The following is a 16,149-nucleotide window of genomic DNA, read 5'->3' as shown; positions in this document are numbered from 1 at the left end:
GACCCCACCCCCAGCCTCGCTGATGCAGAGATTATACAGTGTCTGCTCTTTATTGAGCTTATAGAGCTTTCATTTTGTGTCCATCAATCATTATTCGGCATCTTTCACCGCATTTCCACATTTCTTTCCTAACTGCAAAGTCATGGGGTGATTGATTTGTTGTGCCTCAACACTTCCACGCACTTTAATAGGGCACACCTATATCTGATTGTGTTCCAATTCCCATCAGCACCGGCCAACAAGACCAATGAGCTTATAGGTGATGGGAGTTGTAGTCCAGCAACACCTGGAAGTCCACAGCTTTGCCACCTTTATGATAGGTACACATAGCCTTAGAATGTGTTGCAGTAAATCAGGAGCAATTTGCTAGCTCCTCCATCCCCTTTCATTATTTTTTTTAAGGTGCTGGGGCTTGCAGTTGTTAGAAGCCACCCTTCTTGAGTTGGCAATATATCATCTTCAAATAAAATATGTATGGAGGCAGCTTACAGTTAACCCCGTGGCAAGGTAGGACAGGCTCTCTGCACATGTCCAGAGGCATGCTTGCTAGTTTCAGGGCTCAAATTGAGACATCCGTACTCCCTAACTTTTACAGAAGCAGCTCGCTTTTAGTATACAGAAGCAAGATTCTCCATCCACCCCTCAAAGAGCACAGCTTCACAGTCTGAGTCACAGGGGAGTTCATGAGTTATCCAAGGGAAATATAGACACAGGCTCACAGTTAAACCTTAGTGAGAGAAGATGGATTTATTTCTCCTCCTTCCCCAGCAGTTAAGCAACTCCTCTACAGCAAGACTGGATGGCTGCAGCAAACGGGCAGAACTCCTTCCTGGTTGTCATTCAGCTTACGTTTCTACACCAGAGTCAACAAACTGAGATACTTTTCTGAATGGTAAGATAAAGTCTGCTTGCCCTGGTGCAAGTTGTGGAAATGTGACGTTAATGTATTTCTGAAATGCTTCTCTTGTTTCTAATATTTCTGCTTCCAGGCTATCTTTCCAGTCTGTCATGCTTTCCAGTTGCTGGCTAAGAGTCAGGATCTCGCCATTTTTCCTGCTCACCTCGTGTGACACCTCTTCCAACTGAGCCTCACGGAGATTTTCTGCGTTTTTGATGAGTTTCTCAGTTTCTTCTTGAAACTCTTTCTGGGAGATTTTAAAGGCCATTTCCATTTCATATTTTTTCTCCACGGACAACTGCTGCAGGTTCTTCTGATAAATTTCGTTGGCAATCTCTCCAGCTTTCCTGAATTGTTCCAAAAACTTCCTGGAGGGGTGAGAGAAAAGATCATATGATAACTTCAACATAATTTTTCATTACTGGCAATTTGAAAGCCAGTCTTGTGTGAACTGCATATTTCTTTCAGCTGGAAGCAAAGCGAAATGCCTTCCAATAAACTGGACTAAATCTGTAGGTGGAAACAAGATAGCAAAACTTCTGAAGACCTAACCCCCACCCTGCCCATCTTTACTATCAGATTCTATTAAATCTGGTACTATCCAACAGCACACATAACAGGGAGTTAACTCCACTGATCACATCAGCTTTGTTTGCAAATCACAGCAAGCCCAACAATGGCTTACCAAGGCTGTATCAACATGCAGGCTTCCAGGAGGAGCCCAACCTAAAGGAGGCTCTTTTAAAAAGCTAAGAGTTGATTTAGCATGTCACCTGAACCTCAGCTTGTGCTTAAGTGCTCTCCTCACTAACCACAAGCTACATCCACACAATGCCATTGGCATCAAAATACCCATCAATTTAATCCAATTTACTGCTGCCCATGTCCCATTTGCAATATCTCAGTGACCCATTAGCAAACCAATCCCAAAGCACCCAGTGCACATCCAGCTCCTGCAGATCAGTTGGAGGAACACTGGTGGTGGAAAGTACTCTATTTGCAGATATCTGGAGGCAAACAAGGTCAGGTGCAGCTCTCTTAAACCCATCCCCTTATATTCAACAGGGATGGGAAGCCCAAGTCCCTCCAGGTGGCATTGAACTCATTATCCCATCATCCCCAACCAGCATGGTCAACTATCAGGGATGATGGGTGATGTATTTCAGTGGTTTCTCCATCCCTGCTTTAAAATATGAAATGGGGTTGTTAAGCCAAGTACTTGTTTTGCTTGTCAAGCATTCCAGATATTTTGTTCCTCTCTTCTTGTCTAGCTTCAGCAACAGCTTTCGACTTCTCCATCGCGAGCTCCAGCATGAGTCGCTGAAGTTTGTGTGTCATCCTCTGCTCAGCAGCTTCTGATTCTCTTTTCAGTTCCAGTTCCAGGTGATGGAGCATTTCTATCCTTGTGTTCTTCACAGCCTCCTGCAGCAGCGTTAGAAAAACAAATTAGAATAGGAAGGGAGGAATTAGGCTGCTTCATCCCTGTTTTAAACAAGACGAGCCTAGAAAGAACGCACCACGCTTTATAAACCACTTTGGATGTAGAAAATGCAAGTTCAAATGCTTCAGCATAGCTTACTGAGGTTATCTTTCTGGTGACTGTCTCACCAGTGCACTGAACGCTTAAGTTTTATATATTTATGAAAAATGAAATGCCCTTTTACAGTTTAAATAAATAGATAAATGTAGTTCTAAAATAAAGTTTTACTGCTAGCTCTTATGTGTAGAAATAGAATGAGACACAGACTAGAAAGGATGTCAAAATGCCAGTAATGAATCAGTTTTGAACTCTCCCATCCAGTACTTTATTTTCTAAAAAATGTTAAGGGATAGTCTCATTTCCCTACTCATATTGAAATACTGCCCCTCAATGAGGCCAAACTTAGATTCACAAAATGTTTAGGGGTATGCGTACCCCTGCATCCTCCCTGAAAAAAAGCACTGCTCCCATCTTAAAAAAACAAACAAACCCTCCTTGCATGTCAGAGAGGTTTCAGCTGAATCTTTACCTTGACACCCTAGATTTTCATTTGTGGTTTGTTTGTTGTTAATTCAGCGGAGTTTTCAAGAACAATCCCCTCCCTCCACCTACTTGTTACAAGAGAGATTGTGCCACATGCAGCTTCTGCATGTTTATGTAGGTTTGGACCCAACATTCCATTCATAAATAAAGGAGATTTCAGTTCATGGAGTGGGACTTTTTCTGCCTCTTCCACCCTTCCCTCTGCAGCCCCATACTCCCTTCCCCAAGAACTGGGGGGGGGGGGGCTTTGGGAATGGTGCAGGACATACTGTAGAGGGTCCAGACATGGGGGTGTCAATTGGTGGGAATCCGTCCCCACACAACTCCGAATGCAAGGCATTGTCTCTTGACATGTTGCAAACAAAAATAAAACGACTACTGACTTGTAATGCTTTTTCGTCTTTCTCTTTAAGGGCTTCAATATCTTGCTGGTGTAGAGCAGCTGCACGATTGAGGGCATCTTCCACAGCATCCTCTCTTTCTGTTGCAGCCTACAAAACAAGGCATAGCCATGAAGAAAACTTGTGCTGAGGACATTCTTTTTTTTTTTTTTTAAATGATATTTATTGAGAATTTAAAATTACAAAGAAAGGAAGGAAGAAACAAGAAAAAAAGAAAAAGAAAGAAAAAAGTAGACAAAAATAGCAATTGAACAATACAAGTCAATAAAAACCAGTCAAAGAAAAAAACAAAACACACAATACATCAAAATCAAAAAACAAAAGCAAACAAAAAATTTAAAAACAAATCCAATATTCCCAAATCTTTATCTTTCATTAACTTGTTTCATCGACCTCCTCGCACCTCCCTTTTTTGTATTCTAGTTATTAATTATCTCAGCAAATCCTTTCCATCTTTCACAATATTCTGTCATTAAATTACCTTAATCTATTTTAACCTTATCTTACCATAAAAAACCCTAAAGCTTAAAACTTAAGTCTTATTTATACCTATTTATTTATTTATACTTGTGCTGAGGACATTCTAATGCCGCACATCAGCTAGATCGCTCTGGGTGATATCCAACTAAGTCAACTAAGTCATAGTCAAAGCAGACCCATTAATATCAATGACCCTAAGCAACAAGTCCCTTAATTTAAATCGGTCTGCTTTATGACTTAGTTGGATATCACCCTATGTTTATTATTTTCCCATTAATTTTCTTTTTTAAAGCAGCAGCACAGCAATAGTTCTCATAAGCAGCAGAATAGAGGGCTTTACCACTCCAGACTAAAGGTGGCAGCTTACACAACTGTTTGTTCTTCCATACAAAGTAAGTTCCCTGTACAGTGGTACCTTGGTTTAAGAACGATTCAGTTTACAAACTCCGCAAAACCGGAAATAGTGTCCCGGATTGAGAACTTTACCTCAGTCTAAGAACGGAATCCGAACGGTGGAAGGGCACCGGCGGCAGAAGGCCTCATTAGGGAGAGCGCACCTCAGTTTAAGAACGGTTTTGGTTTAAGAACAGACTTCCAGAATGGATTAATTTTGTAAACCAAGGTACCACTGTACAGTGGTATCTCGGGTTAAGTACTTAATTTGTTCCGGAGGTCCGTTCTTAACCTGAAACCTGAAACTGTTCTTAACCTGAAGCACCACTTTAGCTAATGGGGCCTCCCGCTGCTGCCGCGCCGCCGGAGCACGATTTCTGTTCTCATCCTGAAGCAAAAGTTCTTAACCTGAGGTGCTATTTCTGGGTTAGCAGAGTCTGTAACCTGAAGTGTATGTAACCTGAAGCATATGTAACCCGAGGTACCACTGTACAGAGAAGTAGCAGGGAGAAGGGTTTGGGCCTTGTCAACTGTCTACGTTTTCTATGTGAAGGGTTGTGGGTTTGTTGTTGTTTTTTTACAGCAAACCTGTTTGCAGGGATTTTATTTCTACAGCAAACCATTCAACTGTGCACATGCCACCTGCAGTCTGAAAGTGGTACAGCCCAGAAACATGTTGGCAGAACGATCCAAACCTTTTTTTCCAAATGGGCAGGCAGAAGTGGCACCAGAAGAATTCGCATTAGCCAGTGGAAAACCCCTAAAGAGAGCTTTCTGGAGAAGGTGGTGAGCTGGCACAAGAGCCATTGGACAAATGGTCAGGGGAGAGAGCAATATCTGGAAGGCCACAAATTCCCAATTGCTGCCATGAAAAGACAGATGCTGCTGTTTCTACATGGCTGGTGGCAGTAGTTTCCCCAGGAGTAATTTAATGGCTATTTCATAGCCTTTGCCTCAGTGTTGCATGTAGATTGTGTTACTCAGGACCCTGCTGCACAAGCAGAACCAATGTCAAGCACACAGGAGAGCAGCCACAATGCACTAAAAGGATGAAAAATTTGCTTCTATGACACTATACAAAGGTGGCTTGGAACTTTATGCCATGTTTCTCTGCCGTCTATGGGAGACCTCGGCATCCTGGATGGGAAGATTAGAAGGAAACACCATACCATCAGTGTAATGAGATGTTAAGGAACTTAAAGACAACGAACCACAATGCCTAAACAAATGTAGGATCAGAACACTGAACTGTTTTGGAAAGCAAGTGCTGGGAGGTGTCATGGCGCACAAGCCCTACGCCAGGAATGGGGAACCTGTGGCCCCTCAGATGTTTTGGACTCCAACTCCCATCAGCCCCAGCAGTTGTAGTCCAACATCTGGAAGGCCACAGGTTCCCCATCCCTGTCCTAAGTGAAGAGCTGCTGAAGAGGCAAGGGTTGCAGTTTCACTCCCTCTCCCTACTACAAGACAGGGGAATGAAATTGATATAAAGTGGGAAATTCCACCCTCACAGTCCAGATGCTGAGTTAAAGAATCCCCCCTCTCTCTCTGCTTGCAGTTTATCTAACTCTGCTTTTGAAGGTCACAAGATCTTAGCTCACAACGCTGGCTGGGTAACCATGAACTTTATTCCAAAATGCTAATACTCTGCAAAACTTAGAAATTCTAGGTTACAACTAGAAGGGCAGGAAGAAGACACTGATTCATTGTTTTGTCAATGTAATTATTATGCTATATGTCTTTTGTGAAATTTATTTTCTAAAGGTACTATATTGCTGTATTACATTGCTTTAATTTGCTCTATCTTTAAAGGTAAAGGTAAAGGTACACCTGCCCGTACGGGCCAGTCTTGACAGACTCTAGGGTTGTGCGCTCATCTCACTCTAGAGGCCGGGAGCCAGCGCTGTCCGCAGACACTTCCGGGTCACGTGGCCAGCGTGACAAAGCTGCTCCGGCGAACCGGCACCAGAGCAGCACATGGAAACACCGTTTACCTTCCCGCTATAAAGCGGTACCTATTTATCTACTTGCACTTAAAGGTGCTTTCGAACTGCTAGGTGGGCAGGAGCTGGGACCGAACGACGGGAGCTCACCCCGCTGTGGGGATTCGAACCGCCGACCATGCGATCGGCAAGTCCTAGGCGCTGAGGTTTTACCCACAGCGCCACCCGCGTCCCCGCTCTACAGTATCTTTAAGTTGCTCTAATTTCAAAATATCTATCTTCTACATGAAGACAATAACATGCCTTAAATGAAACACTGTAGTACCGATAAATCAATTGATTTGGTTCAATTTTGAGTCTGTGGTCTTTGGCACTGGCTTATGCTTTATTCCCTGCCATACTGAGTTGCTAATGAGCAAATCTGAACCCTGATCTGTAACACTGGTGAGTTAGATACCTAAATTAAGACATCAGAAAGATAAATACAGAACTGATCCATACAATGGTATTTTTATTCAATTATTTTATTATGTAAATAAATATTTATATCCCACATTGAAGAATATAGTCTTGAAAGGGTGGATTACAAAATAAACATGAAAAGCAAAACATTGTAAAACTTATAAAACTCATGTAATCATATATAGCAAGGTTAGGCAAGTTATAGCCCATATTGTTGGGCTGCAATTCCCATCATCCCCGAGTCCATTGGCTATGCTGTCCAGGGCTGATGGGAGCTGGAGCCCCTCAGCCTCTGGAGATTCACAGGTTCCCCACCCAATATATCACATATTTCTGTAAAATTTGCTGTCTGCATTATACATCAGTAAATATTCGCAGAAAGGCCCCAGTGCAACAGATTGGATAATGCGATGACAGCAGAACAGTTGTACCTTAAGCAATAGTCTAGCTTGCACTTTTTCAATTCGTTGTTGTACTTCTGCTTCTCTTCTATCTGCTTCTGCTTGCTTAATGTCAGCTCCCAATTCTACGTATGCCAAAAAAATAAAAACAATTGGGGAATATAACACTACAGGTTATACATAAACTACGCATGCCACCTGTTCCTTTGCTTGAACATTTAAGATAGATGCTTTAAGATTTAAGGTATTTTTATTTAATATTATTCAACCATGTATAATTTCCTGAAGGCTGGTGCACCCCCATCATTTTTAATGACCTGGGTTGATTTCAGTACGTAAAAAATGATTACCCAGATCAACTTGCTAGCAGATTTGACTGCTTAGAATTATAGAATTGTAGAGCTGGAAGGGACCACTAGGGTCATCCAGTTCAACTCCTGCAATGCAGGCATCTTTCCCCCAATGTGGGGCTTGAACCAACGACCCTGAGATTAAGAGTCTCATGCTCTACCAAGTGAGCTACATCAGAACACAAGCAAGCACTAACATCAGGCTTACACCTAGAAGTGATGGCATGCATTGGCCCCATTCAGGAGAGCCTTTGTAGGATTCACACGTAGTAAGACCATACCAACCAGGCACCTACATGAGCAGCTGCAACATGGAGCACAGTGGTAAGGGTGCAGTTCCAGCAGTTGGCACTATAGGGCGATAATGAACATGGCATCAAGTGGTACTGGGCTTTTGTCAAGAGACTGGGTTTTGGCCACTGCAAAGCAAGATGCAGGAACCAGTAATCGGTGGTCACAAATCAAGCATCAGCCACGGCAGTGGGAAAGCAGTGGCTGAATGGGCAGGATAGTTTGGGAGTCTAGGAATGCTCCAAACCCTGTAGCCCTGGTGATTCGCCACACAGGGCAGCGGGTCCTGGCTCTTGCTAACATGCCCACGGATCTTAAGACAAACTAATCAAATGACTGGTCAAACTTTCATCCATTAACATATTTATCAAGAAAAAATGTATTCATGACAAATAATTTTTGAAGGTTCTAGAGGCCGCAGTAAATTCCATAGGTATATTAGACATTGTACAAAGCACTGCTTTTGGTCTGTCCCAAACCAGTGTCATGCGACATTGATTGTGTTGACAGGGAGACAAGTAATTATTATACTCTTCCTAAACTTTCATAAACTCTCCATCATGTCTCTCACACACTTACATCTTTTTATAAGCTAAAAGCCCTTCCCCTAACTGACGGAAGTATTTTTACCTAACTAAGGTCTCTACCCGTTTGTGTTTGTGGCCTTCTTTCTACATTTTCTCCAGATTTTACTCTTATCCTGTTTAACATGGGGATTACTGCAACTGTAATTACTGTAATATGTATGGATACACCTTAAGTGTATCGGAGAGATCAATGTCTGCATGAAAACAACTGAGCACCAGATATATTGACTTTTTGGTGGACAGGCGTGAGTATCTAAAATTAAATAAAGTAACTATCTACTCACCCAATATATCTCTGTGTGTATAATACCGAGTTTTGTAAGGCTTGTATTCTCTAATCCGCTCAAAGGTCTCTGGTCTAGGAGGTGGTGGAATTAGTTTTGAACAAACAGCACAACAAACAAATGTGTCAAAATCTGGATTCCTAATCATGATTGCAGTCAAGATTTTTCCTCCTCCAACGACAAATGTGGACTAGATGAGGAAGCGAAATCTTAGTTCTCATAGCCTTAACTGAATTTTCTTAGAATCTGTGCATGCTAGGGAGAGAGAGAGAAAGGTTTCACCATTGTTTGGTGAGATTATTTGATGGCAAGATGATACCAGCTGCAGCCCTGGTGTTAAGGAGCTCTGCCTATCATGTGGCTGTGAGAGGTCTCATAATATAGGCTAACTTCTCACCCAGTAACTGTTGCTAGGCTGGGTAAGCTTTGCTCACAAAAGCATTTTAGATCCTTTAAAGAAACAAATAATTTTAAAAAGTTTTGTGTGCTCTTCAAAGTAGTTTACACAGGATAGTCAAGCATTTAATAAAAGCTTAGGTTATCTTCCAGATAATAAGACAGATTATGATGCTTTTGCTGCTGTTTAATTGGCTCTATTCTATAGGTTATTTATTGTATGGCTTTTATTATCATGTATTGTTCTTTTTCTGATTTTCTGTTATCCTTTCTGCTCTTAAAATTTTGTAAGTCGGTGTAGCATTCTATACACAAACACAGAACAGGTGTGTGTGTGTGAGAGAGAGAGAGAGGGATTGAGAGAGAGAGAGAGAGAGAGAGAAAGAGAGGTGCTTATTCTTAGAATATCTGCAACAGTTGTTACAAATATTACATTTCTTAATAATGCTGGCTTTTTATTCAGTATAGGCAATATCATTTTTCTTAGTTATTAAAAGGCATTATATTTCGAAAGAAAAATCCATTATTGCCAAGAAAAATGCTGGCTTTCCACACAAAATCCTGAAATGTCACAAATCAGAAAACTAAATACACCAATTTGTGTCGCCTTACATGCAGATCATGTGCAAGTCATGCGTTTCTTTAGTCCCATTTAGAAGTCTTCCGCTTCATATGTCGCTTTCCCTCACTGTCAATAGCTTCATAAAGATCTTTTTTATTCTCTTGTTGTGCATGCAAGTATCCAATGTAGGCTACACAAAGAGTAATTGTTACAAGCCCAAAAGCCATAACTGGTTTGTTCTGTGAAGATAAGAAAAAATACATACTAGTATTTAAATCCAAAATATTGTACTTAATCCAATTCATATACAAACATATGTGTGTGCACAGGTGGGTGGGGGCTATCAACTTTTCAGTTACTTCTTCATTTTTGTTCAGCTTTCAGTATGGGGAATGGAAACGTACAGAATCAAACTGTTTAACTACTATTACAATTCAACATATATAAAAAGTAAAAATGTAGCCTGATTTGACTTCTTTTATCCCTCAGACATTTTAATTACTTTGATTGCATGACACTTGGGGATGAAGTTTTTGTATGTGGAAAAACTGCTATAGTCAACTCTGAACCCATGAAATAGTGGGATATAAATCTAATAAATAAACAGTCACAGGAGACCATTTGCCTGATAGTCATTGCTCTTTTTAAGTATAGGCAGTGGAAGACAGGAGTGCCTGGCGTGCTCTGGTCCATGGGGTCACGAAGAGTCAGACACGACTAAACGACTAAACAACAACAACATAACTATTGCATCCAAAAACTTGGTGCACTTAACTCCACTTTGCTTCATAGATTTAATGAAGTTTACCCAACTCCATAGTCAAAACATGTACCGGTATTTATGAAATGCTTAAATGTAGACAGTAGCTAGTTATTAGATCACGAATGTACATACACCATAACAATTTGCCCATTCTGTGAACATGAAAAAACACACTGGAGATAGTTTGGCTTCCCCCCACCTCCAAATATGCCACACACTTCTGATTAGCTAGTTACCAGCGTCATTTCTTTCTATCAAAGCAAGTGCTGCTTGTGAATAATAAAAAAAGCCCAATCTATAATTAAATGTAATATGTAATACAGTGATACCTTGGGTTATGTACTTAATTCATTCCGGAGGTCTTTTCTTAACCTGAAACTGTTCTTAACCTGAAGACCACTTTAGCTAATGGGGCCTCCCGCTGCTGACGTGCCGCCGGAGCACAGTTTCTGTTCTCATCCCGAAGCAGAGTTCTTAACCCGTGGTACTATTTCTGGGTTAGCGGAGTCTGTAACCTGAAGCGTATGTAACCTGAAGCATCTGTAACTCAAGGTACCACTGTATAATGAATGCACACACACGTATCATGGCTTTTTCTTAACAAGCTTCTTACAGGTTTAATAAAAAGTTCTGGGTTCACAGCACGGAATAAGGTGGTAGTTCGGACACTTCGGAATCCAGGAGTTCGATAGTCTTTCTCTTTGGGTGCTTCATGTGGTAAATCTGGAGGCTGAGGTGCTGAAGACATCTTACTGCTGCATAAAACAGTTTGGTTTAGGTAAGTGCTCGCTTAGGGGTTCTGTTCTAAAAACATGTATAAAGGTAACATGAACAATACACAGCTCTGTGCTTGATTCGTGCTGGAATCCAAGGCTATGACTGAGGGAGAAGCAAGATCTGTTAGGATGTTATGCTGTGAACCCTTTCCTCTTAGGCCCAGGTAGTATATGTGTAAATAAACCATAGCAGCAGCACATGCATTTCAACTCCTACAAACCCTGCCCCAACTACAGCCAGAGTGTTTAGCCCAGGCATCCCCGAACTCGGCCCTCCAGGTGTTTTCGGACTACAACTCCCATCATCCCTAGCTAACAGGACCAGTGGGCAGGGATGATGGGAATTGTAGTCCCAAAACATCTGGAGGGCAAAGTTTGGGGATGCCTGGTTTAGCCAGTTAATGAGTTTCCCCCACCAATTTGAAAGCATATTATTTATGTGTATTTCAAGCCCATCTGGGTCCCAGCTTCAGCTCCAGCCTGCAGGAAGGAACATGTCGCATAGTCTGTTCATATCCATACTTTACCTGGCAGTAAATCTGTCCGAGCCCACAGCAGTTTATTTCCAGATAAATGTGAGCAGCAGCAGGCCTTACATCTTCCACCAAATATAATCTCACCCCTCACGCTGTGGGCGTTTCACTACCAGAAGTTTCAAAACTTATATATAACTCACCTCAAGTTTTCTAGGCAACTGAAAACAAGTGGCTCGCTACACACTTTGCAGAACAGGCATAACAAAAGTGGGGGGAACTAGCTGTAGGTCATCAAGTTGCACAAATATTTATTGAGCTGATCCCACCCTTCTCCCCCATCCCAACTGCGCCTCCTTGGGACCATGAGTGCGCGCGACCATCTTGATACTCCAGACCCACAAGCTCAAAGCCAGCTAACTAGAGCACAAGCCCCACACCTCCCTCAACCTGGCACCGCATTCAATACTGCAGCCGCGACCTGAGGGAAAGAAGGGAGCGGGGGGGGGGCACCTTCGGGATCTGCTCCTCACACGGGGCGGCCTAGGAGAAAGATATCTCCTGCTCGCTCTCTCGCTCGCCTCCGAAACCTAAGCCGGCGCTCTCCTCTAAACGACGTCCTCCCAACGTCTTTGACTACAACTCCCATCAGCCCCCGGTCAGGCCGTCTATTTTGGACCGCGACAGAGGCTGATGGGAGTTGAAGTCCAAACGTCTGGAAGGCACCAGGCCGCTTCAGAGGAAGGGTTAACCCCCCCCCCCATTACCGCCCCGCTTTGTTTCCGCATTAGGGGAATGGAGGAGGGTGGAAAGAAACGCAGGAGTTGTGAAAGCTTCGGTCTTCACCGCAGTTGGGACCCTTGACAATAATCTAGCAGCTATCATGCGGCCAACCATGCAAAAGGCGGGAGGAAATTAAGGAGGCGACCCGTTGAAAGCAGCAGGACTTACTTCTGAGTAAACGTGCTGAAGATTGCTCTGTAAAGCGGGCTCCAAAAATGTCTTTGGCTTCAAACGCCAGAGCGGGCCTCCTGCGCCTTTAACCGGCGTAAGAAGAAGCGACACCTGCTGGGGGTTTTTTTCTTCCCCTTTTTCTTCCTCTTTTACACAACTGCTGGATTAAAAGAAATAGAACTTTAAAGGAAGAGAATTCGCCAGCCACTATGAATGCAATTCACGTGCATCACTAGTTTGCAAATATTAGAAAGTAGGAAATGCGGAGAATCTACTTTGGTACTAGAGAACTGAATGGGCCATCTGTGTTTTTTGTCAATATTTAACTCGCACTTCAACTGCTGTACTGGTAGCTATTGTGGCAACAGCTTTTATGATGAATCTGCAGAGAAGTAAACAAATAAATAATATTAGCTGGATTCCATTATTTTCCATATAACTAGGAAAGCTCCTGTTAAAAATGTTGCCTACTAATGCAGCAGGGGGACTATATCCCCATAGAGATGAAACTGGGAAGAGAAGTTTTTTATGTGGTGCCCAGGATGCATATGCAGAGATGCTGAAGACCTATAGCAGCAATAATAATAATAATAATAATAATAATAATAATAATTTATTATTTATACCCCGCCCATCTGGCTGGGCTTCCCCAGCCACTCTGGGCGGCTTCCAAAAGAATATTAAAATACTGTGATATATCAAACATTAAAAGATTCCCTAAACAGGGCTGCCTTCAGATGTCTTCTAAAAGTCTGGTAGTTTTCTCTCTGACATCTGGTGGGAGGGCGTTCTACAGGGAGGGCGCCACTACCGAGAAGGCCCTCTGTCTGGTTCCCTGTAACTTGGCTTCTCGCAGTGAGGGAACCGCCAGAAGGCCCTCGGCGCTGGACCTCAGTGTCCGGGTAGAATGATGGGGGTGGAGACGATCCTTCAGGTATACTGGACCGAGGTCGTTTAGGGCTTTAAAGGTCAGCACCAACACTTTGAATTGTGCTCGGAAACGTACTGGGAGCCAATGTAGGTCTTTCAAGACTGGTGTTATATGGTCTTGGCGGCTGCTCCCAGTCACCAGTCTGGCTGCTGCGTTCTGGATTAGTTGTAGTTTCCGGGTCATCTTCAAAGGTAGCCCCACGTAGAGCGCATTGCAGTAGTCCAAGCGGGAGATAACCAGAGCATGCACCACTCTGGCGAGGCAGTCCGCAGGCAGATAGGGTCTCAGCCTGCGTACCAGATGGAGCTGGAACGCAGCTGCCCTGGACACGGATTTAACCTGTGCCTCCATGGACAGCTGTGAGTCCAAAATGACTCCCAGGCTGCGCACCTGGTCCTTCAGGGGCACAGTTACCCCATTCAGGACCAGGGAATCCTCCACACCTGCCCGCCTCCTCTCCCCCAGAAACAGTACTTCTGTCTTGTCAGGATTCAATCTCAATCTGTTAGCTGCCATCCATCCTCCAACCACCTCCAGACACTCACACAGGACCGTCACCGCCTTCACTGGTTCTGATTTGAAAGAGAGGTACAGCTGGGTATCATCCGCATACTGATGAACACCCAGCCCAAACCCCCTGATGATCTCTCCCAGCAGCTGCATGTAGATGTTGAAAAGCATGGGGGAGAGGACAGAACCCTGAGGCACCCCACAAGTGAGAGCCCAGGGGTCTGAACACTCATCCCCCACCACCACTTTCTGAACACGGCCCAGGAGGAAGGAGCGGAACCACTGTATGACAGTGCCCCCAGCTCCCAGCCCCTCAAGACGGCCCAGAAGGATGTTATGGTCGATGGTATCAAACGCCGCTGAGAGATCCAGCAGAACTAGGAAACAGCTCTCACCTTTGTCCCTAGCCCGCTGGAGATCATCAACCAGTGCGACCAAGGCAGTTTCAGTCCCGTGATGAGGCCTGAATCCCGACTGGAAGGGATCCAAATGGTCCGCTTCTTCCAGGCGTGCCTGGAGTTGTTCAGCAACCACTCGCTCAATCACCTTGCCCAAGAATGGAAGATTTGAGACTGGGCGATAGTTGGCCATTGTGGCCGCATCTAAAGATGGTTTTTTAAGAAGCGGTTTAATAACCGCCTCTTTCAGCGGGTCTGGGAAGGCTCCCTCACGGAGGGAAGCATTCACCACCCCACGAAGCCCATTGCCCAGCCCTTCCCGGCTAGCTTTTATAAGCCAGGATGGGCAAGGATCAAGGAGACAGGTGGTTGGTTTCACCCGTCCAAGCAGCCTGTCCACATCCTCGGAGGTAACAGATTGGAACTGATCCCACACAATTTGACTAGACAGGACTCTAGCACTCTCCCGCCCCGGCCCTGCTCCCACGGTGGCGTCTACCTCTTCCCGAATCTGAGCGACTTTATCTGCAAAAAACTTTGCAAAATCATTGCAGGAGATCATGTGGCCCGTACTGGGCCCCGATGTAGCAGGTGGTTCCGCTAAATTGCGAACCACCTGAAAAAGTCTCCTGCTGCTGTTTTCTGCAGATGCAATAGAGGTGGTGAAGAAAATCTATAGAGAACTTGTGTGTCCCTCCAGATATTGTTGGACTACAACCATGGCCAGTGGTCATGTATTAGGAAATTTGTACTCCAGCAATATCAGGAGGAGCATACAGATTGTCCCTCTCATATTCACAATGATGAGCACAGATATTGAGCTAATGGTAGTTGAGCTGAAAAGTCAACAGACAAGATCATATACTGCTGTGTTGCATCATATAATGTGCAATTGAGATTAGAAGCTTGCTTTCACAAGACCCTTGTGTGTGTTGCCATTGTGATTATCTGGAGTAAAATCAAAACATGGTTCAAAACTTTCCTCACTCCATTTACAGACAATAAAAATTAAGGACATTTGCGGCTGATGGATTTAAATGAAAGAGCTAGGCATTTGATTTTCTCTTTTATGTGGAAATCAGTGGGGCTTAGAAATGCTCAGTTTTAAACTGGGGCACACCCAATTTTATTAAAAAGATCACTTTGTATTATAATTTGAGGTTTATATTCATATTTACAGTGTTATAAAACAGACATATTTAACATCTGCTTCCCCTCCCACTCTTTCTGTTATTGTAGATACTTTTTATTTAAAACAAAGGAATGTAGGAAGCTGCCTTATTTCAGGGCAGACCAGTGATCTATCTAGCTCAGTATTGTCTATCTCTGGTGTGGCTAACTGGATCCATCCGAGAGACATGATCCTTAATCCCTTTCCCTTCCCATAGGTGAACTTTTAAAGGTGGGCAGGGGCTCACTGTAACAGTCAATCAGCTGATTGGTGGACCCCTTTGAAGTCCATTTGCAGATGTGGCTTGGATTCAAACCACGCCAGCAAATGACCATTTTCCCTCTTAACTTAAAAATGAGTATAAATGTAAAAAATGTCTTTAAAATAAACTATAAATGTAAAAAACAATCAAGAGCCTTTTGCTAGATGCAAATATGCCTCCACTCATTCAAAGCACATTGCTTACCCCAAAGAATCCTGAGAACTGTAGTTTATTCCCCCCAGAGCTACAGTTCCCAGCACCATTAAAAAAACCATTGTATCTAGTCTTTATCAAAAGACTGGCTACTATCCTATTGTATCTTTCCATTAACAAGAATTCTGATATATAAAAGAACTAAGCTTTGCATATGTGTGAAGGTTCAAAGAGGTAATGTTAAAAAGCAATTGTAGTGAATACTTACATTTTTAAAATGAAAGATC

The 16,149-nt window shown here is 43.3% G+C and overlaps 1 protein-coding gene and 1 long non-coding RNA gene across 8 annotated transcripts in view; one reads left to right on the top strand and one right to left on the bottom strand.

The window, feature by feature from the left end:
- LOC308473987 overlaps window positions 1-1,128 on the top strand; it is a 2,272-nt gene extending 1,144 nt beyond the window's left edge. For 2 of the 3 annotated variants that reach the window (XR_013984432.1, XR_013984433.1), the window contains exons 2-3: window positions 769-892; window positions 990-1,128. This is a non-coding gene — a long non-coding RNA (uncharacterized lncRNA). The remainder of the gene's footprint in view (window positions 1-768; window positions 893-989) is intronic. The other variant, XR_013984434.1, reaches the window with a different exon arrangement.
- Window positions 729-16,149, bottom strand: LOC308473979 (small integral membrane protein 8-like). 5 transcript variants are annotated; one of them, XM_080999911.1, is made up of 5 exons: window positions 8,514-9,515; window positions 7,032-7,126; window positions 3,305-3,412; window positions 2,118-2,320; window positions 729-1,266 (listed from the first exon to the last, which is right to left on the bottom strand). In XM_080999911.1, exons 1-5 carry the CDS (start codon window positions 8,659-8,661, stop codon window positions 846-848), a joined length of 975 nt encoding a protein of 324 aa, XP_080856037.1. In that variant the 5' UTR covers window positions 8,662-9,515; the 3' UTR covers window positions 729-845. The 5 variants fall into 5 exon arrangements, with proteins under 5 accessions (XP_080856037.1, XP_080856040.1, XP_080856038.1 ...); XM_080999914.1 differs by lacking the exons at window positions 729-1,266; window positions 2,118-2,320; window positions 3,305-3,412; window positions 8,514-9,515 and adding exons at window positions 9,522-9,710; window positions 10,848-10,989; window positions 12,435-12,594; window positions 16,131-16,149 and having other exon boundaries at window positions 6,987-7,126; XM_080999912.1 differs by lacking the exons at window positions 729-1,266; window positions 2,118-2,320; window positions 3,305-3,412; window positions 8,514-9,515 and adding exons at window positions 9,522-9,710; window positions 10,848-10,989; window positions 11,997-12,139 and having other exon boundaries at window positions 6,987-7,126.

Source organism: Podarcis pityusensis (assembly GCF_964106645.2).
Source record: "Podarcis pityusensis genome assembly, chromosome: 3".
Lineage (NCBI taxonomy): Eukaryota > Metazoa > Chordata > Lepidosauria > Squamata > Lacertidae > Podarcis > Podarcis pityusensis.
Note: the sequence above shows the minus strand (reverse complement) of the source record. Positions and strands in the feature narration are given on the sequence as shown.

Bases quoted from the DNA above. Each gene is read 5' to 3' on its own strand.
- LOC308473979 (XM_080999911.1), bottom strand. From the start codon at position 8,661: ATGATTAGGAATCCAGATTTTGACACATTTGTTTGTTGTGCTGTTTGT. The intron at 7,127-8,513 runs GTGAGTAGATAG...TGGCATACGTAG, and splicing joins TACACACAGAGATATATTGG to AATTGGGAGCTGACATTAAG. The intron at 1,267-2,117 runs GTACTTGGCTTA...TCACCCCTCCAG, and splicing joins ATGCTTGACAAGCAAAACAA to GAAGTTTTTGGAACAATTCA.